The sequence below is a fragment of the Gadus chalcogrammus genome, chromosome 7 (genome assembly GCF_026213295.1).
Source record: "Gadus chalcogrammus isolate NIFS_2021 chromosome 7, NIFS_Gcha_1.0, whole genome shotgun sequence".
Lineage (NCBI taxonomy): Eukaryota > Metazoa > Chordata > Actinopteri > Gadiformes > Gadidae > Gadus > Gadus chalcogrammus.
The window spans coordinates 32,072,356-32,096,731 of NC_079418.1; the positions used below are offsets into that span (position 1 = coordinate 32,072,356).

General features: G+C 52.2%; 1 protein-coding gene across 8 annotated transcripts in view; it reads right to left on the minus strand.

Moving 5' to 3' along the window:
• Positions 1–24,376, minus strand: part of acaca (acetyl-CoA carboxylase alpha) — a 55,050-nt gene that overhangs the window by 24,888 nt on the left and 5,786 nt on the right. For 2 of the 8 annotated variants that reach the window (XM_056595581.1, XM_056595582.1), the window contains exons 3-34: positions 24,196–24,328; positions 23,839–23,977; positions 23,515–23,624; positions 22,882–22,963; positions 22,606–22,704; positions 21,168–21,274; positions 20,582–20,692; positions 19,870–20,079; positions 19,169–19,339; positions 17,429–17,590; positions 16,616–16,779; positions 15,407–15,557; positions 15,025–15,128; positions 14,183–14,410; positions 12,553–12,703; positions 11,949–12,083; positions 10,705–10,851; positions 9,875–10,063; positions 8,981–9,081; positions 8,504–8,592; positions 7,828–7,952; positions 7,306–7,419; positions 6,771–6,884; positions 6,256–6,345; positions 6,018–6,136; positions 4,278–4,301; positions 3,493–3,615; positions 2,312–2,461; positions 1,971–2,073; positions 1,521–1,628; positions 1,342–1,398; positions 1,026–1,070 (exon numbers count right to left, since the gene is read on the minus strand). In XM_056595581.1, coding sequence (XP_056451556.1) covers positions 1,026–1,070; positions 1,342–1,398; positions 1,521–1,628; positions 1,971–2,073; positions 2,312–2,461; positions 3,493–3,615; positions 4,278–4,301; positions 6,018–6,136; positions 6,256–6,345; positions 6,771–6,884; positions 7,306–7,419; positions 7,828–7,952; positions 8,504–8,592; positions 8,981–9,081; positions 9,875–10,063; positions 10,705–10,851; positions 11,949–12,083; positions 12,553–12,703; positions 14,183–14,410; positions 15,025–15,128; positions 15,407–15,557; positions 16,616–16,779; positions 17,429–17,590; positions 19,169–19,339; positions 19,870–20,079; positions 20,582–20,692; positions 21,168–21,274; positions 22,606–22,704; positions 22,882–22,963; positions 23,515–23,624; positions 23,839–23,977; positions 24,196–24,328 — 3,955 coding nt within the window. The remainder of the gene's footprint in view (positions 1–1,025; positions 1,071–1,341; positions 1,399–1,520; positions 1,629–1,970; positions 2,074–2,311; positions 2,462–3,492; positions 3,616–4,277; positions 4,302–6,017; positions 6,137–6,255; positions 6,346–6,770; positions 6,885–7,305; positions 7,420–7,827; positions 7,953–8,503; positions 8,593–8,980; positions 9,082–9,874; positions 10,064–10,704; positions 10,852–11,948; positions 12,084–12,552; positions 12,704–14,182; positions 14,411–15,024; positions 15,129–15,406; positions 15,558–16,615; positions 16,780–17,428; positions 17,591–19,168; positions 19,340–19,869; positions 20,080–20,581; positions 20,693–21,167; positions 21,275–22,605; positions 22,705–22,881; positions 22,964–23,514; positions 23,625–23,838; positions 23,978–24,195; positions 24,329–24,376) is intronic. The other 6 variants (XM_056595583.1, XM_056595586.1, XM_056595587.1 and 3 more) reach the window with 6 other exon arrangements.

A 24,376-nucleotide genomic window follows, 5' to 3' on the forward strand; every position in this document is an offset into this window, starting at 1 on the left:
GGGTGAGGGGAGGGAGGGGGTGAGAGGAGGGAGGGGGTGAGGGGAGGGAGGGGGTGAGGGGAGGGAGGGGGTGAGAGGAGGGAGGGGGTGAGAGGAGGGAGGGGGTGAGAGGAGGGAGGGGGTGAGAGGAGGTGAGGGGGTGAGAGGAGGGAGGGGGTGAGGGGAGGGAGGGGGTGAGAGGAGGGAGGGGGTGAGAGGAGGGAGGGGGTGAGAGGAGGGAGGGGGTGAGGGGAGGGAGGGGGTGAGAGGAGGGAGGGGGTGAGGGGGTGAGGGGGTTAGGGGGTGAGGGGGTGAGAGGAGGGAGGGGGTGAGAGGAGGGAGGGGGTGAGGGGAGGGAGGGGGTGAGAGGAGGGAGGGGGTGAGGGGAGGGAGGGGGTGAGGGGGTGAGGGGAGGCGTATGGGAGTGAGTGCGTGGTAATCGTCGGCGAGGGTGAGTCGGCTGCTGGCGTACGGCGGTCTCGCTGAGCGCGGGCTTCAGGCGGCGGCGGCGGCGGCGGTGGCGGCGGCGGCTGCGATTACGGCTCATCAGACGGCGGTCGGGGGGAAATCACGGCTCTATTGTGGAGGCGGCGGAGCGGAGGCGTCTTCGGGGCGTAACCCGGGGTTTGGATCCTCTGTCATTATCATCAGGGTGTGTTGCACCACCAGGGAGAGGCCGTGAGGAGGTGCTTATGTCGGAGAGGAGGAGTAAATGCTAATCGCGCTGTGAGCTAGCGGTGGTGGTGGTGGTGGTGGTGGTGGTGGTGGTGGTGGTGGTGGTGGTGGTGGTGGTGGAGGAGGAGGGGGATGGGGGGTCTGAAACGTAACTACCTTACGGTAAATATCTGAATCCCTACAAAACGTTTGCTCCTCTAACTGGGGGACGTAGTGACACATATATCAGAGGTAGGGAGACTTCAATATTGATGCATCTCGGCTGGTGGAAAACTGTGCAACATGCCGAAAAAACTGCAGAGGATCTTCCTCAACTCATGCGTCTTTGAGGAAAGTTTTGTTGACTTCCCCGGCCCCATGAACATACTCACATGGAACCTCTGGTCCACCTCACAGTTGACCTGCTTTCTGAAGTCCTGCAGAGCAGGCAGAGAGACGGGAGGAACAGGAGAGGCAAGCGTACGGGGAAGGGAAAACCAGATTTCAGATCACACAGCAGCAATTAGTGCTACTGCATTGAAACAGGAACACTCGCATGCACATTCCAGGGTAATTCAGTTGTTATTGGTGATTTCAGAGATTAGACTAGCTGCCAAACGGGAGCTCTTCAAAGGTGCTCTTCAGAACGGCCTACAGGGAGGACAGAGGGAGGGGGTTTCCGTGGACGTGGACATGCAGACCGCCTACCTTCTGCGCCACCAGGAAGGTCAGCCTTCGGATGCCGTGCTCGAACAGCAGCAATTTCTGCGGGGAGAGAGAAGAGAAGACGGCCGAGCGAGGGTGAGGATACATGTCTCGAGCGAACGAGAAGGAGGAGGAGGAGGAGGAGGAGGAGGAGGAGGAGAGGAAGAGGCCGATCAGCTGACCTTCGACTGGGTGAACTCCCGGAACATGGCGGCCAGCCCGTCGTCCTCGATGTCGCTGTCCGTCTTGATGGCCACGTTCAGGATGTGGATGGGCTCGTCCACGATGCTCTGGGGGGGGGGGGACAACAGACTGACTTCACCACCGCACGGACACCCTCTTGTAGGGTTCTGGTGGTCTGAGAGGGGAGCTTCCCATCAACTGCTAACTGTCAACAGCTAGCAAAAAATTGCTAACTGTCAACTGTTAAACAGTCAACGGTCAACGTCAGCTACCTGCTAACTGCTATCTGCAAACTGTAAACCATCAACTGTCAACTTCTAACTGTCAACTGCTAACTGTCTACTGCTAACTGCAAACCGATAAATGCTAACTGTCAACTGCTAAATATGAACTGCAAACTTCTAGCCCTCAACGGCTACCTGTACATGCTAACTCTCTGTGCTGGGTACCTTGACGTCGTCCTCCCCGTACAGGACCGGGTTCCCCCCCTCGGGGAAGGTGGGGCTGGGGGGCGGGGAGTCCGAGAAGCAGCTCAGAACGTCTCCGATGTTCCTGTAGGACAGAAAGACAGATCCACCGTCACCCCCCCAGGTAATACGTGTAGCCCGGGGAAAATCTTTTCAAAAAGCGCCAAAAGCTGAAATATGCAACGCATCTACTCATGATGTCATGATACTACAAATTAAACTAACTGTTTCAGCAAACAAAGAGAAACCACAAAGCAGAAGCACAAACATAAGCTGTTATGTTAGGCTGGCCCAACGGGCGGCCTGGATTAGGGTTGACTTGCACTGACTTGGTGAACTCCTGGAAGGAGCGGAAGGCCACCATGGCGCCCATACGCTGGCAGGGCGGGGTGAAGGAGTTGTCCAGCAGGACGTCGCTCACACTGGACATGTGCACCATGCCGTAGTGGTTCAGGTTGGAGGAGAAGGACATCCTGTTGGAGGAGGAGGAGGAGGAGGAGGAGGAGGAGGAGGAGGAGGAGGAGAAAGAGAAGGAGGAGAATGAGAAGGAGGAGGAGAAAGAGAAGGAGGAGAATGAGAAGGAGGAGGAGAAAGAGAAGGAGGAGAATGAGAAGGAGGAGGAGAAAGAGAAGGAGGAGAATGAGAAGGAGGAGGAGGAGAAGGAGGAGGAGGAGAAAGAGAAGGAGGAGAATGAGAAGGAGGAGGAGGAGAAGGGGGAGGAGGAGAAAGAGAAGGAGGAGAATGAGAAGGAGGAGGAGGAGAAAGAGAAGGAGGAGAAAGACAAGGAGAAGGAGAAGGAGAGGGAGAAGGCGTGAGTACGAACAGACGCGACCGCCAGATTCACCAGATCCTGCGGTCTGGTTCTCGTTGAGCTCTGTCGGGTTCCCATCCCAAGAAAGGCTTTGGATTCCTTCTACAGGGGGTGTCCGCTTGACCACCAGGTAGGCGCCGATGGTCAATCTATCTACGTGTGACATCACAACCATGAGTTCTACATCTCCCAGCTCAGTGGTGCATGGAAAGATCCACAAACCGGTCCCACTCTTGGTGGACGGTACCGACTGGTGTGCGGATCCATCCATCAGACACCCACTTGTGAGGTCACAAGTGGATAGTTTTTGAAATTTCGTGTAAAGACCAATCAGCCTCGCACCTGGTGGTCGAATAGGGGAACTTCAGGCGTTTAGAAGTGCGGGACACACAAAGTCACGCGCTTTAAAGACCCTTAGGGTTGAATTAAGGGTGAATTACGGGTCAGTAAAGAGTAATAAAACCACAGATGCACGATAAGAATTCAATGAATTCACCCCAGAAAGCGATGATCGCAGAAGGTTACGAGTGTCTCAGAACGACCCTCACCGCAGAATCTCCCTCACCACAAACGATTAAACCAACCAAATTAAGTAACCATATTAGCCCTTGACGGTTTCGAGAGTTCCCAGAACCCTCCGTGTTAGTTCCCTGATTGTCCCAGAGCGAGAGAAGGGTTCTGAATGGTCCAAACCTGTCTGCGTCTGACTCAGTCTCCTTATCCGCGTTAGCCTCGTCTATGCTAACATACTGCTGTATGCTCCGCAATTTACCCTCCGACGCCCTCCTGCCGTCCAGTATGGGGACGGACAGTCTCCTGGGAGGACAGGCAGACGGGTCAGAGCACTCACAGCGGTGCACACTGCTGTGCCTATCGGCCCTCCAGTTAAACTGGAGAAGACGCGTCATCCCAGAAGAGATGGACGGCGAATGGATGGGAAGGGTAGGCACGGGAATCCGAAGGTCTACACTCTACAGTGTAGGCTGCGGGTATATGGGGGTTTTGAACCCGGTACCTTTCGGCACCGGGAGTCAGACATCCTACCACCACAGTATACTGGCCACTTTTAAGTCACATTATGGCTTCACCCAGTACTATACTATAAATGTCCGGGTCCATACTGATGGGGAAACACATATGGACCTTTACTTTATACCAACAAACACAGACAAACATAAGTACTACACACTGATACATATGTGGCGTTTGTTAAGATCATGCAAGCTAGCTAGCCTCCTGCGTCACTAGCGCTACATAGTGATTAGCTAGCCTACTGCGTCACTAGCGCTACATAGTGATTAGCTAGCCTACTGATTAGCTAGCACTACATAGTGATTAGCTAGCCTTCTGATTAGCTAGCACTACATAGTGATTAGCTAGCCTACTGTGTCCGGTCTAGCGCTACAGACTGATTAGCTAGCCTACTGGGTCAAGGCTACGGCTACAGACTAGCTGGAATAGGAAGAAGTTTACTATACCTGTTGAGTGTGGGGATGTTCCCTCTGCAATCAAACATCATAACAGTTACCATGGAGTTAGTGGCAGGCATCAGCCAGACACTGTGTGTGTGTGTGTGTGTGTGTGTGTGTGTGTGTGTGTGTGTGTGTGTGTGTGTGTGTGTGTGTGTGTGTGTGTGTGTGTGTGCGGCGCATATGTGTAGAATGTTTAAGGGCACATTGAAGCAGGTGTTGAACGAGAGGGGGGGGGGGGGGGTTCCGCTCTTCATGTTAAACGGCCCCTCCTTCACCACCAGGTGGGGGGGTCGATTGGCCGATACGAGCCGTTTAAAAGCCATCTCGGGGTCCACTTGTGACATCACAAGTGGGAGAGTCCGAACAGTTGCATGATGGGTAGTTCAACGCCACTGCCCCACTCGTGATGCCCCTAGTGGATCGTTACGACTCATCGACCTCCAACCTGGTGGATTCACACACACACACACACACACACACACACACACACACACACACACACACACACACACACACACACACACACACACACACACACACACACACACACACACACACACACACACCTGGTTGTGATTGCTAAGGAGCCAATCACGACAGGTTAATGCGGACACATGACACGGGCCGCATGCGACGGCGTGGGGGCGGCGTTTGAGGAGGGGGGGTTATAAACTAATCACAACATATCTATAAGAAGGAACACACTCATCACAACATATCTATGAGAAGGAACAAACTAATCACAGACAGTGAGTCACAGGAGGAGGAGGAGGAGGAGGAGGAGGAGGAGGAGGAGGAGGAGGAGGAGGAGGAGGAGGAGGAGGAGGAACAAGGCTGCATATTCACAGATATTCCACTCTAGATAAAAGGTGAATATTAACCAGGATTTGACGAGACCAATTCAAATTGAATATAATATGAGAATAACAATAATAACACAAGTTGAGTTATTTATCATAAAGGATTTACAAGCATGGCTGGCCCCACACTTGAGGAGATAGAGAATGATTTAACTTCTGTTTGAATATATCTTTTATCATTTGGCATGGTCATCATTTTTGTTTTATGAAGAGCATAAACAGGTTTATTGCCGCATGGTTAGGGGGAGTTCACTCATTCATAGCAGCATGGAAGAAATACCGCCACACTTTAAAAGTGATAACAGATAAAGAACCAAAATACTTCTGACCTTGAACTGTCTGCGACTACTCTGCTGAAAGCCTTTCAGACACAAGTGCTTTTCAATCAGGAATTGGACTAATCTGTTAAATCGGCTGTTTGATTAATCAATACACCCTTCTCATCAGTCGTTCCTGTTATCCTGTTTTCCTACAAACATTCTTTATAGGAAGTATGGGATACATCCTCAACGAATGCCTTCTTTATGGAGCAGATATACTTCTAGAACTGGGTCTCTTCCACGATGCCACAAACTGGGATAGAAGCAGGATACGGAGGGAGGCGAATGAGTGTACCTGTACGAACAGGAGTGAGGTATATGGAGACACACACACCTACGTACGTGCGTGTGTGCGTCTATGTTTGAGAGTGTGCGCGCGTGTGTGTGTGTGTGTGTGTGTGAGAGAGAGAGAGAGAGATCTGATGCAGATGTGTGCAGGTGTGTGTCTCCATATACTTCACTCCTGAATGTGTTCAGATCGATGTGTGTCGTGTGTGTGTACCTGTGTGTGTATACGTGTACGCGTGTGTCCATGTTTGTGCGTATGTGTGTGTGTGTGTGTGTACCTGTTGGGATGAGAGGTGGGCAGCATGAACTGGAACTCCACCACGCAGGTGTTGTCGCGGAGCTGCCGGTGCTGAACGCTGTTGAGCTCATAGGCGATGTAAGCCCTGCGCACGTACACCTGCTCACCAGCAGGGGGCGCCAGAGGAGAGGGGAGAAACGGGACATGCATGGAACCAGACTTCAGAGGGAGAGCGAGGGAGAGAGACAGAGAGAGAGGATCACTGACGGGTTCTTTACCTCCAGCGCTGCCATCCTCACCACCTGGTTGCTGTGGTAGAAGAAGTTGGGCAGCACGTCAAAGATGGACGTCTCCGACAGGATGAGTTTCTATTGAGAGAGAAAGAGAGAAGAAGACCGAGACGGAGGGACGGAGAGAGCGTGAGCCTGAGGGGAGAACGATCTTTAGAATCTTTTAGAAAGACCACCCTAATTACAATGTTTGTAATCAACGGTGATAATGCCACCCCAACCCCTACTGGGAGAAGAGCCCAACCCCTACTGGGAGAAGAGCCCATCCCCTACTGGGAGGCGACCCCATCCCCTACTGGGAGGCGACCCCATCCCCTACTGGGAGGCGACCCCATCCCCTACTGGGAGGCGACCCCATCCCCTACTGGGAGAAGACCCCATCCCCTACTGGGAGAAGACCCCATCCCCTACTGGGAGAAGACCCCATCCCCTACTGGGAGAAGACCCCATCCCCTACTGGGAGAAGACCCCATCCCCTACTGGGAGAAGACCCCATCCCCTACCTGGAGGTTCTCGATGCAGAACTGGTGGCCGTACATGTCGATGGCGGACAGGAAGATGGACTCCACCTGGTTGTGGCGCAGCTCGTAGGACGGCAGGTGGGACGCGATCAGCACCTGGGACACAATCACTGGTTATGGATCTCCTCCACGGGATGCGTGGAGGAGATGGTGGTTGGTGGGGTGGAGGTGGAGGGGGAGGTGGTGGTGGTGGTGGAGGTGGGGGTGGAGGTGGGGGTGGAGGTGGGGGTGGAGGGGTAGGTCGCTGATGGTGTTGTTGTTGTGGGGTGGAGGTGGTGGTGGGGAGGTAGGTAGGTGATGGGGGTGTAGAGTTAGGGTGGAGGTGGAGGTGGGGGGGTTGGAGGAGGTGGTAGCGGAGGAGGTGATGTCGGGGAGGTAGGTGGAGGTGATGGCGGGGGTGAGGAGGTGGAGGTGATGGCGGGGGTGAGGAGGTGGAGGTGATGGAGGTGAGGAGGTGGAGGTGGGGGTGGTGGAGGTGAGGTAGGCGGGTGACGGTGCGGGTGGAGTCGGGTCTGACCTGGCGGGCTCGCAGCGCCACCTTGGCGTTGGTGGTCTTGCTGAGCTGGGTGAGCTCCGTCAGGATGGCCATCAGCTCGTCAGTCAGGGTGGGGTCACGACCGCACAGCTGGTCCTGAACGCATGAACTTAAGATGAGCGTGATGAACACATGCACATACCGAGATCAGATCCCCACGCTAACTAATGATGAGTATGGTGAACACATGAACCAGGATCACATGACCACGTGAACTTATGATCAGCATGATGAACACATGAACATACTAGGCTTGGATTAACACATGATTTTACGATGAGTGTGATGAACACATGAACCAGGATCAGATGAACACATGAACCAGGATCAGATGAACACATGAACCAGGATCAGATGAACACATGAACCAGGATCAGATGAACACATGATCGTACTAGGCTCAGATGAACGCATTAACTTACGATGAGCAGGATGGACACATGAACATACGAGGCTCAGATAAACACATGAGCGCACTAACGTCAGATGAACACATGAACTTACAATGAGCATGGTGACCAGCAGGTTCTTCTTGGTGACCTGGGCGTGGGAGAAGATGTAGTTCAGCACGTTGGACATGTCTCCCTTGTTCTCCTCACGCAGGGCGAACACGCACTTATCGTAGTGCCCTGTGGAAACACGCACGCCATTAATATTTAGTTTTCAAGGCAAGTGCTGAAGGTAGTAGTCATCCATTGTCCACCAGCACCATCGTGTGGACATGCAGGGTAATTACACCTCTGCCTAAACGCAACATAATGCAAGCGATTAGATCCAACCTCACTAAGGGGTAATGTGGTTATACTAATAGCAATAACACTGTCGATTAATTTAGTAAAATCTAACAAGAAGAAGATTGCACCTGTGTATTTATAGTGAGACTATAGGGTAAATGGTAAATAGATTGCATTTATACAGCATTCTTCTAACCAGTGGCCACTCAAAGCTCTTCACCCATTCACACACACCGACGCCGGTGTCAGCCACGCAGGGCGACAGCCAGCTCGTCAGGAGCAGTGAGGGTGAGGTGTCTTGCTCAGGGACACCTCGACGCTCAAGCCGGGGATCGAACCAGCAACCTTCCGGTGACCAGCCGACCCGCTCTACCTCCTCAGCCACATGCCGCCCCATACGAGACATCACAGAGTCACACAGATGTTTGACGCGGTGACGTAGTTACCGTTCTGGAACTGCACCTCCACCTTCAGGTACTGACGGAGCAGGTCCATCACCACCGCCTTCATGTGGCCCCGGATCGCACTGCGGTACCTGGAGACGCACACGCACACGCACACACACACACACACACACACACACACACACACACACACACACACACACAGACGTTGACTAAGTTAGACGAGAATAGAGGAAGTCCAGTCCTAGTCAGACGGTACACACTTATTGTATGTTGTACGTCCTGGCACTTACAAATAGTCCTTAGCATTGTGTAGCATCTTATCCTAGCTATCTCTGTTGTGTACGGGGAATGGGTTAAGCTAGCGATTGGTCGAGCTTGGCACTTGGCTCTATGAACATCCTTACTGTACCGACGGCGATATATCGTTGTTTATTATTCTTCTGACAAATGTACTTGATCGAAGCGTCCGCTAAATGCCCCGAAGATAAACGGTGATCGGGGAAGAGGTGTGCGTACTTCTGCACCAGCTGCACGATGCTCTGCGTGTTCATGAAGAACACCTCCCGGTCCGCCTTGCGGTTCAGGGTGGCGGCGTGGCTGTCCAGGATGTTGGCGATCTGAGGAACACACAACACATGGTTAATGTCTCGGCACCACATATCACGGGATTACCAGTATCTTCATTAGGTCATATCATAACGTCATGTAACCATCATCATCTTGTTACATTATCAAATCATTACCATACAGACATTATTACCAGTATCTTTATTCAGTCTTATCTCTACCTCACATAATCGAAATCGAAATACTCAGCATGTCGTTACATTATCACCGTCACTTCCATACAAACATTTACATTATAATGTTGGCCTGTAGAGAACCACCATATAGATCAGGGATGGGCAACTGGCGGCCTGCGGGCCGCATCTGGCCCGCGGGCCGCCAGTTGCCCATCCCTGATATAGATATAGACGGTGTTTAGGAGAGACTGGTGTACCTCTAAAGGAGGAGTGGTCTAAGCTCATCCATAAGGTCACTACGGAGTACAAATAATAGTATTCATTCATTTAATGTTTAAACAAAGGCCTGACAAACATTACTGGACACAATTAATAGGGGACCATTGGGGGGTGAGAGAGTGAGTTAGTGGGTGAGCGAGTGATTGAGCGGGAGAGAGAGAGAGAGAGAGAGAGAATGAGCGTGTGTGTGAGTGTGAGTGAGTAATTGAGTGTGATAGCGTGTGAAAGAATGAATGAATGAATGAAAGAGTGAGTGAGCAAGCATGTGAAAGAGTGAGTGAGTGAGTGAGTGAGTGAGTGAGTGAGTGAGTGAGTGAGTGAGTGAGTGAGTGAGTGAGTGAGTGAGTGAGTGAGTGAGTGAGTGAGTGAGTGAGTGAGTGAGCATCACCTGCTGGGAGGGGAACTGGCAGAGCACGGAGGTGATGTTGCTGGCGTACTGGGCCATCTCCTTCTTGATGGACTTCTCCACGGCGGGCGGGATGCGACCCGACACGCTGGTCATGATGTCCTGCAGCTCCAGCAGCGGCAGGGAGGGGTCCCGCATGGTCTTCATCAGACGCTCCACCCACTCCTTCAGCTGGGGGGGGGGGCACGAGGGGGCATGGAGACAGACGAGGGGGCAAGGAGACACACGACGGGGCAAGGAGACAGACGAGGGGGCAAGGAGACAGACGAGGGGGCAAGGAGACCCACGAGGGGGCAAGGAGACAGACGAGGGCACAAGGAGACAAGGAGACACACGAGGGAACAAGGAGACAAGGAGACACATGAGGGAACAAGGAGACACCCGAGGGAACAAAGAAACACACGAGGGAACAAGGAGACAAGGAGACACACGATGGAACAAGGAGACAAGGAGACACACAAGGGAACAAGGAGACAGGGAGACACATGAGGGAACAAGGAGACACACAAGGGAACAAGGAGACAGGGAGACACACAAGGGAACAAGGAGACAAGGAGACACACGAGGGAACAAGGAGAGAACCAGGTCAGCATGCGGAATAACCTTCATAATCTCTATTCATAAAGCAGCTCTTTAACACATTATGATACTCTTTGGTCAATCCGGTGTGTGTGTGTGTGTGTGTGTGTGTGTGTGTGTGTGTGTGTGTGTGTGTGTGTGTGTGTGTGTATCTACTGTCTGTGTGTGTGTGTGTGTCTGTGTGTGTCTGTGTGTGTGTGTGTCTGTGTCTGTGTGTGTCTGTGTGTGCTGACCTTGATGCTGAAGAAGGGCTCTGGGAGGCAGAAGCCGTTCATGATGTGCAGCAGGTGGTCCAGGGTGCTGTGGAACACGCGGTGCAGCTTCTCCCCCCGCAGCGCCACCGCCTGGATCACAGGCAGGACCCCCGTGTGGAGCTCAGCCTGCAGGACCCCAAGACACACACCTCCATTATATACACACAGCCAGACACACCCCTCTACCTGTTATACACACACTCTCAGACACACACCTCCATTATATACACAGTCAGACACACACCTCTACCTGTTATACACACACACTCTCAGACACACACACCTCCATTATAGTCAGACACCCCCACAGTAAGACACCCCCCACATTCAGACACCCCCAGAGTCACAGCCCCCCAGTCAGACACACCCCTCTATCTGTTATACACAAACAGTCAGACACACACCTCCATCCATCCATTATAAACACACAGTACCTATACTAACCATCTCTATCTCTAAAGATATATCTCTATCTATATGAATGGATATAGATCCATCCATCTATACATGTGTAGATACACACACACACACACACACACACACACACACACACACACACACACACACACACACACACACACACACACACACACACACACACACACACACACACACACACACACACACACACAATACCTATCCATCTATCTACACAATAACTAGATCGACAAACCTGTCTGTCTGTCTGTCACCCAACAAACAGGTTAACACATCATATCAATCCATCCACACATTGTTGTTATGGAAGCAAACACAAACACACCCCCACACACCCCCACACCCCCACACCCCCACACACCCACACACACACACACACACACACACACACACACCACGATCATAGCAACATAGCAACCCCCCCCCCACTGACCTGCTGCACCCTGCTGGGGTCCCCCCCCCCCCACTGACCTGCTGCACCCTGCTGGGGTCCGTCCCCCCCCACTGACCTGCTGCACCCTGCTGGGGTCCGTCCCCCCCCACTGACCTGCTGCACCCTGCTGGGGTCCCCCCCCCCCCCCCCCCCACTGACCTGCTGCACCCTGCTGGGGTCCCCCCCCCCCCCACTGACCTGCTGCACCCTGCTGGGGTCCGTCCCCCCCCACTGACCTGCTGCACCCTGCTGGGGTCCCCCCCCCCCCCCCACTGACCTGCTGCACCCTGCTGGGGTCCCCCCCCCCCACTGACCTGCTGCACCCTGCTGGGGTCCCCCCCCCCCCACTGACCTGCTGCACCCTGCTGGGGTCGTCCAGCTGCAGCTTGGCGATGACACAGCCCGTCTCCAGCGCCGCCCCCGTCCGCTTCACGTAGTGGATGCACCCCGACTCGGCCGCCGTCAGGGTCATCACCATCTTCATCACCTGGGGGTCACACACAACATCATCATCATCACCATCTTCATCACCTGGAGGTCACACACAACATCATCATCATCATCACCATCTTCATCACCTGGAGGTCACACATAACATCATCATCATCAACATCTTCATTATCTGGAGGTTATACATATCATCATCATCATCATCATCACCTACAGGTACTATAACATCACATCACAGTCTTCGTCACCTGTCCACTTTGCCTCCCGGCCACAAGGTGGAGGGTTTAACCCCCAGTCGACAAAACACCGTCTGACTACACAACACCTCCACCGTAACACACACAGACTCACTATCCTACATCACACACACCTCCCTCCCACGTCGGTCCACACACACACACACACACACACACACACACACACACACACACACACACACACACACACACACACACACACACACACACACACACACACACACACACACACACACACACACACCCCACCTCTATCTCGGCGTAGCACTGTCCTGAGAACACGTGCCCCCCGTCCTCCACCGTGTACTGCATGATCTTCCCGGCGGACGGCGAGCGCAGCAGCGTGGGGTCGTTCTCCTTCTCAAACACACACGTCTTGTTGCCGATGGTGATGCGGTACCTGGAACACACACAAAAATAACGTCAGAGTAACACACACACTGTGTCAGAGGAACACACACACGACATGAGAGGAACACACACACACACACAACGTCAGAGTAACACACACACTGTGTCAGAGGAACACACACACACACAGTGTCAGAGGAACACACGCACAGTGTCAGAGGAACACGCACACTGTGTCAGAGGAACACACACACAGTGTCAGAGGAACACACACACAGTGTCAGAGGAACACACACACTGTGTCAGAGGAACACACACTCTGTGTCAGAGGAACACACACACAGTGTCAGAGGAACACACACACTGTGTCAGAGGAACACACACACTGTGTCAGAGGAACACACACACTGTGTCAGAGGAACACACACAAAAGGTCTTGGTCGGACTGTCTCCTGAGCTTAAGGTGGAGCGAAACACAGACAGACTGGATTCTGTTAGAAACATTAACACATTTCTAACAGAATAATTGAGGTTAATAAATAACGCTCATTAATGTCTCTGACTAAAGTTTGCATTGATGGCTACAACTTTCCCTTTCCCCGTTTTCTAATTTCTAATAACAACGCGGTACTAATATTTTACATCAACTCCCCAGCCCTTTCAATATCTCTCATAACACCACCCACCAGACTACGGCTATTACTACTAATGTATCCATCCCTTTCAATATCTCTTAAAACACCACCCACCCCTACGTCTAATGTCTTCCACCCCTTTCAATATCTCTTATAACCCCACCCCTACTAAATCTACCATCTCCCATCCCTGCTCCGCCCGGCTCTAGAACCATCTGATCACCATCGCCCCCACCTGTGCACCTCCTCCTTCATGTAGGTGGTGTAGCTGTGATGTAGTACCTGTGCACCTCCTCCTTCATGTAGGTGGTGTAGCTGTGATGTAGTACCTGTGCACCTCCTCCTTCATGTAGGTGGTGTAGCTCTAATGTAGTACCTGTCCACCTCCTCCTTCATGTAGGTGGTGTAGCTGTGATGTAGTACCTGTCCACCTCCTCCTTCATGTAGGTGGTGTAGCTCTAATGTAGTACCTGTGCACCTCCTCCTTCATGTAGGTGGTGTAGCTGTGATGTAGTACCTGTCCACCTCCTCCTTCATGTAGGTGGTGTAGCTCTAATGTAGTACCTGTCCACCTCCTCCTTCATGTAGGTGGTGTAGCTGTGATGTAGTACCTGTCCACCTCCTCCTTCATGTAGGTGGTGTAGCTGTGATGTAGTACCTGTCCACCTCCTCCTTCATGTAGGTGGTGTAGCTCTAATGTAGTACCTGTGCACCTCCTCCTTCATGTAGGTGGTGTAGCTGTGATGTAGTACCTGTCCACCTCCTCCTTCATGTAGGTGGTGTAGCTGTGATGTAGTACCTGTCCACCTCCTCCTTCATGTAGGTGGTGTAGCTGTGATGTAGTACCTGTCCACCTCCTCCTTCATGTAGGTGGTGTAGCTGTGATGTAGTACCTGTCCACCTCCTCCTTCATGTAGGTGGTGTAGCTGTTGCCGTCGTAGGACAGCAGCAGCCCCCCGTCGCTGAGCCGGTGGACGTCCACCTCGGCCGACGAGCTGTTCATGATCACCACGTAGGAGTTGGGCGACTGCCGCGTCACCGTCAGCGCGTACTTGGTGCCCTCGTAGATCAGCTCCACCCCCACCGTGTTGAGCAGGGTGTGGGCGGGGAGGACCTGGCCCCTGGGGGGGGGGGGGGGGGGGGGGGAAGTTAAGGTCCTAAACGACTCGGCACGTTATCATGTACTAACGAGAGTTGTTCCGATACTGATACCAGAAGCGGAAGGAAAAAATGTTAACTAGAGTCAGGTCAACAACATTAAACTATAAAGAAACAATGTCTCACTAAGTACAGTGTCGTTGTGTGTGACTGGTTAAGATGTGACTGGTTAAGATGTGACTGGTTAAGATGTGACTGGTTAAGATGTGACTGGTTAAGATGTGACTGGTTAAGATGTGACTGGTTAAGATGTGAATGGTTCAGATGTGACTGGTTAAGATGTGACTGGTTAAGATGTGAATGGTTCAGATGTGACTGGTTAAGATGTGACTGGTTAAGATGTGACAAATATTTGGCCTGTTAAGCCCTTTGAGACTGTAATGGTGATTAAGGGCTATACAAATAAAATTGAATTGAATTGAATTGAATGTGACTGGTTAAGATGTGACTGGTTAAGATGTGAATGGTTAAGATGTGACAGGTTAAGATGTGACTGGTTAAGATGTGACTGGTTAAGATGTGACTGGTTAAGATGTGACCGATGGAGCGGTAACGATGTGATACTCCCGGGGTTTACCTCTCCAGGGAGTGCAGGAAGTTGGAGACGCTGTTCCGGAGTTTGACGTCGGCCACGTGGAGAGCCCCGCTGACGATGCCCAGCATGGTGTCCGGTCGCTCCGCCTGCACACACACACACACACACACACACACACACACACACACACACACACACACACACACACACACACACACACACACACACACACACACACACACACACACACACACACACACACACACACACACACGTCAAAACCCTTCATCTCAAACAACCTCAGCGTCTCTAGTTCCCTGTGAACAACGTCGCCCCACAAAACATCTCTCCTTCAGCTACGTCTCCAGCCTCCAGATCTAGAAGGTCCTTCAGCTACGTTCAGGGCGTGCGACAGAGGGCGTACCTGCATCTTCTCCGAGATGAGGCGGTCCAGCCAGCCGGTGTCGATGCTGTTGGACTGGAAGCACTCGGTCTCCAGCAGCTTGATGAGGTACTCCACCGTGGTCCGGAAGTCCCCTCTGATGGACAGCTCCTTGAGGGCCACCACCATGTTGCTACGCAGACGAGGAGGAGAGAGGGTGAAGGACGCGATGCTGGACGGTGCATTTGCTTTGACTGTGTTGTGTCAGCGGCTACAGAGTTGGAGGGAAGGTACTTTGGTTTAAATAGCGACCCTCAAAACAGAAAGGCTGTTCATTGAGCTTCACAGAGGCAGGGAACACATTATGTAACACTTTAAAGGACAAGCGTTTAAGAGAGCAAGGAAAACCCGACAGTGTCCCCTGAGACATGCTGATCCCTCACAACTAGGTCCGGGACAATGTCCGCTGTATCAGCGAACAAACTTGAACTCCCCTAGTTGTCCCCAGTTCAGCCAAGGTAGAAGTTTTCCACAGTAGATGTATGAATGTTCAGGGATGTACAAGTTATTCAGAAAACAACAAATCCAAATAAGCAATGCTTGAACTGAAGGTGATTCAGACTCTTTGTGATGCCGTGCGTGTGTGTGGGTCTGTTTGAGTTGATGTGCATGTGTGTCTCTGTGTGAGTCTCTTTGTGTGTGTGTGTGTGTGTGTGTGTGTGTGTGTGTGTGTGTGTGTGTGTGTGTGTGTGTGTGTGTGTGTGTGTGTGTGTGTGTGTGTGTGTGTGTGTGTGTGTGTGTGTGTGTGTGTGTGTGCACGTCTTTCTCATTTTGAGTCTGTGTGCGAGTGTGCATGCGTGTCTCTCTGTGAGTCTCTTTGTGAGTCTCTTTGTGAGCGTACGTGCTTGTGGCTCTTTGTTTGTGCGGTGCGTGTCTCTTTGTGAGTGTGTGTGTGTGTGCGCGTCTGTTTCAGTGCGAGTGTGTCTCTGTGTGAGTCTCTTTGTGAGTGAACGTGCGTGTGGCTCCCCCGTTTGTGCGGTGCGTGTCTCGGTATGCGTCTCTCTCTGTGCATGTCTCTGTGCGTGTCTCGTGTGCGTCTCTCTCTGTGCGTCTCTCTCTGTGCGTGTCTCTGTGCGCGTCTCTGTGCGTGTCTCTGTGTGCGTCTCTCTGTGCGTCTCTCTGTGTGTGTCTCTCTCTGTGCGTGTCTCTGTGCGTGTCTCTCTGTGCGTGTCTCTCTGTGCGTGTCCTTACGAGATGGCCTCCTCGCGGTTCTCCCCCCAGGAGAAGCAGTGTCCGAACTGGGAGTCGGCGAACTCGTGCAGCCCGCCGGCCGCCGCCACACTGAAGTAGCCCCACACGTTCTTGTTGCTGCGGAAGTTCAGCTCCTGCACCGTGCCCGAGCTGGGCTTGAAGCCCTGCAGACACACACCCACGAAACGCAGAAAGACACACACACAGACACACACGCACACGCAGACACACACGCACACGCAGACACACACCCACGTAACGCAGAAAGACACACAGACAGACACACACGCACATGCAGACACACACGCACACGCAGACACACACCCACGTAACGCAGAAAGACACACACACAGACACACACACGCAAACACAGACACACATGGAGACGCAGACACACACACACGCAGACACACAACGCAGACGGAAACACATACGCACACGCAGACACACACGCACACGCAGACACACACGCACACGCAGACACAGACACGGAGAAGCAGACAGACACGCATGGAGACCCAAACAGACACACACACACAGACACACAACGCAGAGGGAAACACACACACACACACACACACACACAGACGCAAACAGACACACGCACAATGAATGTTTTTTAAGCTTTCCACGTGACATTTTGTTGATATTTGTATTCATTTCTTACGTCTTAATAAACTTGTGAATACATTTAAAAATGCACTATTGAGAAAATGTAATTCATGATCCCAATCATTTCTATGAATACAAACACAACACATAAAGACCCCTTCTAAAGAGTCCCGACCCCCCAGGCTGCCTTGCTCACTGTACCTCGTCGGGGTTTTCGCTGGTGATGCGAGCGGCGATCACATGACCGCGGGGGGAGGGGGCGGTGGACAGCCCCTCGAAGTCGATGAGGCAGTCCCCCCACGGATGGACCCCGTACAGCATCCGGATGTCCTTCATGCGGTGGAGGGGGATCCCCATGGCGATCTGGACCACACACACACACGCACGCACACGCACACGCACACGCACACGCACACAGAGAGAGAGAGTTTAGTCTAATGAACCAATACACAAATTAGCCTCATTAAGCCAATTAAAACAGGTGATTGGTTGTCATGTAAATACAATGTCAAATATACCTAGGAGGTCGAAACGATGAACTGGTAGGGCATGTATTTGGTGTTTGATTCCCTGTTACTCAACCGGCAGAGCAAGGCATTGACAGTGCCAGGGTTGGTAGTTCTGTTCCCAGTATCGACCCCCATAGGGTTGTACGGTTTGGCTACAAGCATCCACAGCCTGGGATCTATGTTATAACATCACACGCAGACCCCAGCCTCCAACCTCCGTCCTCCTCGTGCGCGAGGAACATGTGAACATTGGTATCCAATCTGAGATGGGGTTTAGTGCGACCCCCTTCGTGCTCGAAGAAGACAAAGGTCTGCTGCTTGATTACACACCTCAAAACACCCTGACCTACATACACACACACACACAATATACTACACACACCCTGACCTACATACACACGCGTACAATATACTACACACACACACACACAGTCAGGGGAACACTATGCACACAGTGTCACAAACACACACACACACACACAGCTGGACAGAAACACCAATAATGAGTCCGACACACACACAGTCAGATACACTACACACACACACACACACACACACACACACACACACACACACACACACACACACACACACACACACACACACACACACACACACACACACACACACACACACACACACACACACACACACACACACACACGTGACCCATCACCGCCACATTGACCCTCGTCCCGGTGCCTCTCACGCCGTTGTCATGGATACGGGGGCCCGGCGGCGCGTGGCTAACCAGCGCCCCACTGAGACGGACACACACCCTGACTGGGGGCTGCCTGGAGGGGGGGGGGGGTGTGTGTGTGTGTTTATGTGTGTAGCTGAGGGACTGCGTGCATGAATTCATTTATGAGCATGTACACATGACTGTGGGTGAGGAGCACGAGTTTACCATGGTGTGCATTACTGTGTGTGTGTTGTTGTCTATCTGTGTGTGTGTTTGTGTGTGTCTGTGCGCACGTGTCTATGTGCGTGTGTTTGTGTCTATGCGTGTGTGCACGCATGTATGTGTGTGTGCGTCTATGCATGCTTGTTTCTATGCGCGTGTCGAGGCTTGTGCGCGCGAGCGTCTATGCGTGTGTGCGTTTTGTTTGTGTACTTTTTTGTGCCTCTATTCGTGCGTGTGCCCATGTGTCTATGCCTGCATGTGTGCATGTCTGTGCATTTGTGCGTCTAGGCGTCTATGCGCGTGTCTATGCATGTGTGTGTGTGTGTGTTTGTGTGAGTGCGTGTCCATGCATGTGTGTGTGCATGTCCATGCATGTGTGTGTGTGTGTGTGTCCATGTGTGTGTGTGTGTGTGTGTGTGTGTGTGTGTGTGTGTGTGTGTGTGTGTGTGTGTGTGTGTGTGTGTGTGTGTGTGTGTGTGTGTGTGTGTGTGTGTAGTGTATCTGACTGTGTGTATGTGTGTGTCTGACCTGCAGCTGTGCGGCGGGCAGGTTGACATCGGCCACCATCTCCGTACAGGGGTGCTCCACCTGCAGTCGGGGGTTCAGCTCCAGGAAGTAGAAGCTGCCGTCCTTCCCGTAGAGGTACTCCACCGTGCCTGCGCTCACGTAGCCCACCATCTTGGCCAGCTTCACCGCACACTAAAGGGGGGGGGGGGGGGGGGGGGGGAGGACGAACTCAACACAATGCTGCAGTACCTCACCTGACCTCAGTGGAGTATTTTAGCGTCCTTTGTGCATTCACGTCATATCCAACTATTCTTTCCACCTTTTTTACAATATTAATGGACATTTCAATTAAAATCTATATCTTTAAAATAATTGAATGTTTTCTGTTGATTATATTGCATATTGAACATATGTATTTCTGCACAGAATATTTTCTGGTAATATTCGGTGGAGTTCGGGAATCGAACACTCAAGCCGTTCAACCGTCCTGTTTCCAAAAGGACGATATTAGGAGACAAACACTCTCTGAAACCCATCGTCGTCGTCACGTTGGATCACAGCAGCGGTGGTGTGGTGAGGGGTGGAGCACTGTCTCCAGGTGGAGGCTCAGGGTGGAGGCTCAGGGTGGAGGCTCCACCTGGAGGCTCAGGGTGGAGGCTCAGGGTGGAGGCTCAGGGTGGAGGCTCCACCCTAACACCACGGTGGTAGCCCCGGCGCCGTACCTTCTCCATGTCCTCGAAGACGTCGCTGGTGGCGATGGTGGCGGGTGCCTCCTCGATGATCTTCTGGTGGCGCCGCTGCACAGAGCAGTCCCTCCCGAACAGGGAGATGGCGTTCCCGTACTGGTCGGCCAGGATCTGCACCTCCAGGTGGCGCGCGTGCTTCGCCAGCTGCATCACGAAGATGGGCGAGCCGGGGACCTCCGCCTGGACCTGGGGTGAGGGGTCAGAGGTCAGAGGTCAGAGGTGGGTTGGGACACTGTGCACCTCAGTGGGGTGGGGATTGGAGTGATGGAGCATTCGACCCCCCCCTGAGTGAACCCGGGGGGCTTGGGGAAGTTGGAAGGACACTGCTAGGGTTTACATTCTTATAGCAAATAAATCTGAATTGTTCGGTATCTAACTTTGAGTGTCAACCAATTTCTCTACGTAGACTATGAGGGGAAACATAATTTTGTACATACGCTATGAGTGAAGAAGTAAACTGAGGGTAAACATATTTTTCGTTCTTAACCTATTTTTTCTACGTAAACTCAGTTTACGCTGTTAACGTAAACCAGAGACGGCAGACTGGCCTGGTTCAAACTATTCCACTAGAGATAGTTTGCACCTGATTGATATTTACCTTCTGGTACCTCAAAGTACTGAGACCCCAGACCACACCCCCTCCGGCCCAGACCACACCCCCTCCACCCTAAGCCCCGCCCCCACTCACCTGTCTGAAGAGGTTGGGGAAGTCGTCGGCGCAGTTGACCTTGCGGATGCCCTTCCCTCCGCCGCCCTCGGAGGCCTTCACCATCACAGGGTAGCCCACCACCTCGGCAGCCTACACGCACACGCACACACACACACACACACACACACACACACACACACACACACACACACACAATTAATACGACTATTAGTACTTTCTCTATCATTACCATTCCTATAATCAGTACTTTCTCTATTACGACTGTAGACACTGCATATATATTATCATTACATGCACATACTCTGCATCTTACTACTTTAACTGCATTCGTTGTCTCTGTACTCGGCACAATGATAAAGAAGTTGAATCTAATCTATTGTAGTACTATAGTATTATAGTGTAAATTCTCCCTATTTTGCGGACACTACCAGTAAAGACTCTCAGAAACAGGTCATTGAGGAGCAGCTGGGGGTTAAAGGTCATCCCACTCCAGGACGCCTCCAGGTAGACCGCGGACGTCGGGGTTCGAACCCAGGTCCTTTCGGCTGGGAGTCAAACACAGTCACCGTGAGTCACCCTCCCTGGGGGGGGGGGGGGTACCGACCTCTAGGCCGGCCTCCACGTCGGGGATGCAGCCCTGCTCGTACACGTCTGAGGGCACGTTGATGAGCTTCTTCTTCTGCTCAGCCTCCGTCCACTCCACCGTCAGCCCTGCAGCGACACGCGAACCACGACGTCAACACGCGCATGGAAACGGTGAACGGTCTGCATTCATACTGCGCTCCCGAACCAGCGGCCGCCCAGAGCGCTGCACAACACAGCCTCACATTCACCCCTTCAGTACACATCCACACACCGACGGCGGGGTCAGCCACGCAGGGCGACAGCCAGCTCGTCGGGAGCAGTCAGGGTGAGGCGTCTCGCTCAGGGACACCTCGACACTCTAGGAGGAGCCGGGGATCAAACTAGCGACCTTCCGGTGACCAGCCAACCCGCTCTACCTCCTGAGTCACAGCTGCCCGTGTACACCACGAGAAAGACACAGCGGACATCAGGATGTAGACCCGAGGCTCGAGGCCCAGAGAAGGCCCTTGGACATTTTTGACACATCCTCAACCTCAATAATAGTGATAAATATATTAATGTAACGGTTAATTTTGTGTAAATAAACTAAGTGTATTGCCTGTTAAGCCCTTTGAAACTGTACCTGTGATTAAGGGCTGTACAAATAACATTTAATTAGTGGTAACTCAAACACATAGTCTTTTTAAACACACAAACAAATCCTGTCTATTGTTAGTTGTAGCAAAAGGCAAACAAAATAAACATCCTGTAATTTACAACTGGAAACGCCTGTCTTGTAAAAATAAATCACCCCTAGTCAGGTACAATGCTGCCAGAGCGGTCCTTGTACTTTGTAACAGTTACTAAGAACGCCTCACCGAACAGGAATGTGTAAATTATGATGTTGCGAGACACAGGAAGGTAGGGACGGAACTCTGAGCATTCCTGAAAGGTAGGTTTAGCTTCCCTGAGGGGATAGGATAGCTTGTTTAAAGGATTATGGTTAGTTGAAGGGATTAGCTTCCCTAAAGGATTACAGTTAGCTGAAGGGCTAGGGTTAGCTTCACTAGGGATTATAGTTAGCTGAAGGGATAGGGTTAGTTTACCTAAGGATAACAGTAGGCTAAAGGGCTAAGGTTAGCTCTCCTAAAGGATAATGAATAGTTAAGTGTGGGTTAGCTTCTAAAGGACTTATGATGGTACCCAGTGGACTGTAGCAACTTGAAGGGTTAGCCTTAAGGCTGTGGGTTAGCATTAGCTGAAGGGCTAGCTTCAAGGTTGTGGGTTAGCGTTAGCTGAGGGGCTAGCTTTAAGGCTGTGGGTTAGTGTTAGCTGAGGGGCTAGCTTTAAGGTTGTTGGTAAGCGTTAGCTGAAGGATTAGCGTTAGCTGAAGGGCTAGCTTTAGGGCTGTGGGTTGGCGTTAGCTGAAGGGCTAGCTTTAAGGCTGTGGGTTAGCGTTAGCTGGAGGGCTAGCTGACCTGAGCCGCTCCAGGGCAGCGTGGGGATGCCCGCCGTCTGCGCTACGATGGACGAGGCGATCTTGTCTCCCAGCGCCCACATGGCCTGACTGGGCGGACCTGGGGACAGAACACAAACCGATCAGGATTAAAAACCGATCATTATACAAACCAATCAATACACGTAGGATCACACGATGCACGGCAAAGACAACGGGTGGACGGTGAGGAAGAAGGAAAGGAAGAAAATGCTGTGCCGAGTCGAGGTGAACTCTACTCGACTGACGCTCCACTCACCCATGAAGGCGATGCCGTTCTTGTGCAGCAGCTCGGGTAGTTTGGGGTTCTCCGACGCGTGACCCCAGCCGGCCCACACGGCCTGGGAGCAAAGAGCCAGAACAAAGTCGGAAAAAGGCCCAATCCCATTTCTGCCCCTTACCCCTTCCCCCTCCCCCCTCCCCCTCCCCCTCCCCCTTGTTTTGAAGGGGAAGGGGTAAGGGGTAGAAATGGGATTGGGCCTAAGGAGATACAACACACAAGTCTCAGAACCCAGAGGTTCCTCAACCTTCGACCCGGGCCTTGGGTCGCCTGCGGAGCTACCTTAGAAACCCAGGACCCGGCAGGTTCTTCACGCAGTCAAACCAACGACACATTCTCGTTATTACCATGTCCGAAGAGTGAAATACTTACGTTCAAGTTATCGTAAAGGGTTACGTCTACATTTAAGTACTCTGTGTAATTTTTTTTTATCAAAACAGTGTTCCTTCGGTTCCATCTGTAAACACACTAAGGATCTCGTAATGAAACAGAGAAGGCAGTCGTTCCATTATGGAACCCATTCATAGTTAGCAACCCATGGGTTAAGGATGCTAACGTAACCTAGCAACCTGGCTAGCATCACGGCGTCACAGCGGCAGCAGCCGGTCGTACCTGGACGGGGATGCGCTTGGCGATGTCCAGGATGAGCTCTACGTTGGCGTAGTTGTTGTTGTTCGTCCCTCCGGGCACCGGGACGTAATGGTCTGCGATCTTTATGTACTCTGTTTGGAGACGAGGTGAAAAGGTCAAAGGTTAACGGGACAATTCGGATTTGAACATCTTCAATAAATATTAGCGTTGTTAATGTTTTTTGCGTTAATCTTAAGGAGGGGCTACTTCTAGCCTGAGCACCCAGAACTTGACGGTTGTTAAACCTTACAGTAGTTTGTGTTTTTACGATTTAATTCGGAGCGCACTCCCGATAAAAACGCTGACCTGCGTTGGCCTTCAGGTCCTCCGGAGTCACCATGACGACGAAGCGGATGGCTCGCTCGTTGCGGAACATCTCGTAGGACCAGCGCCGGATCGACCGCATGCACTTGACCGCGGCGATACCGTTGTTGGCGATGAGAACCTGCAGCGATCGGAGAGTTAGCGGGAAAGCCGTGAGAACGGCGTATATTAACCGACGGGTTTGAGCAATATCATAAAAACATTTTGTTCTGTTCCCTTGTTAAGAAGTGCGAAAAACGACCACGGATGAGAATAATCAATATGGTATCGGCACTAAAAGTATGTTTATGAATATCAGCGGACAAATAAACATCATGGATAAACCAAATGACCTCTGACCTTCTCGATGACCTTGTTCCCCCCGAAGCGCGTGACGAACTCGGCGGGCGAGGCCACCGTGAAGTCCCTCTGGAGGTCGATCCTCCTGCGGTCCCGGCCCTGCTTCACCAGGTGGAGACCCGACATGCTGGGTCTGGGGAACCACAGAGAACACACACCTTTAGAACCACAGAGAACACAC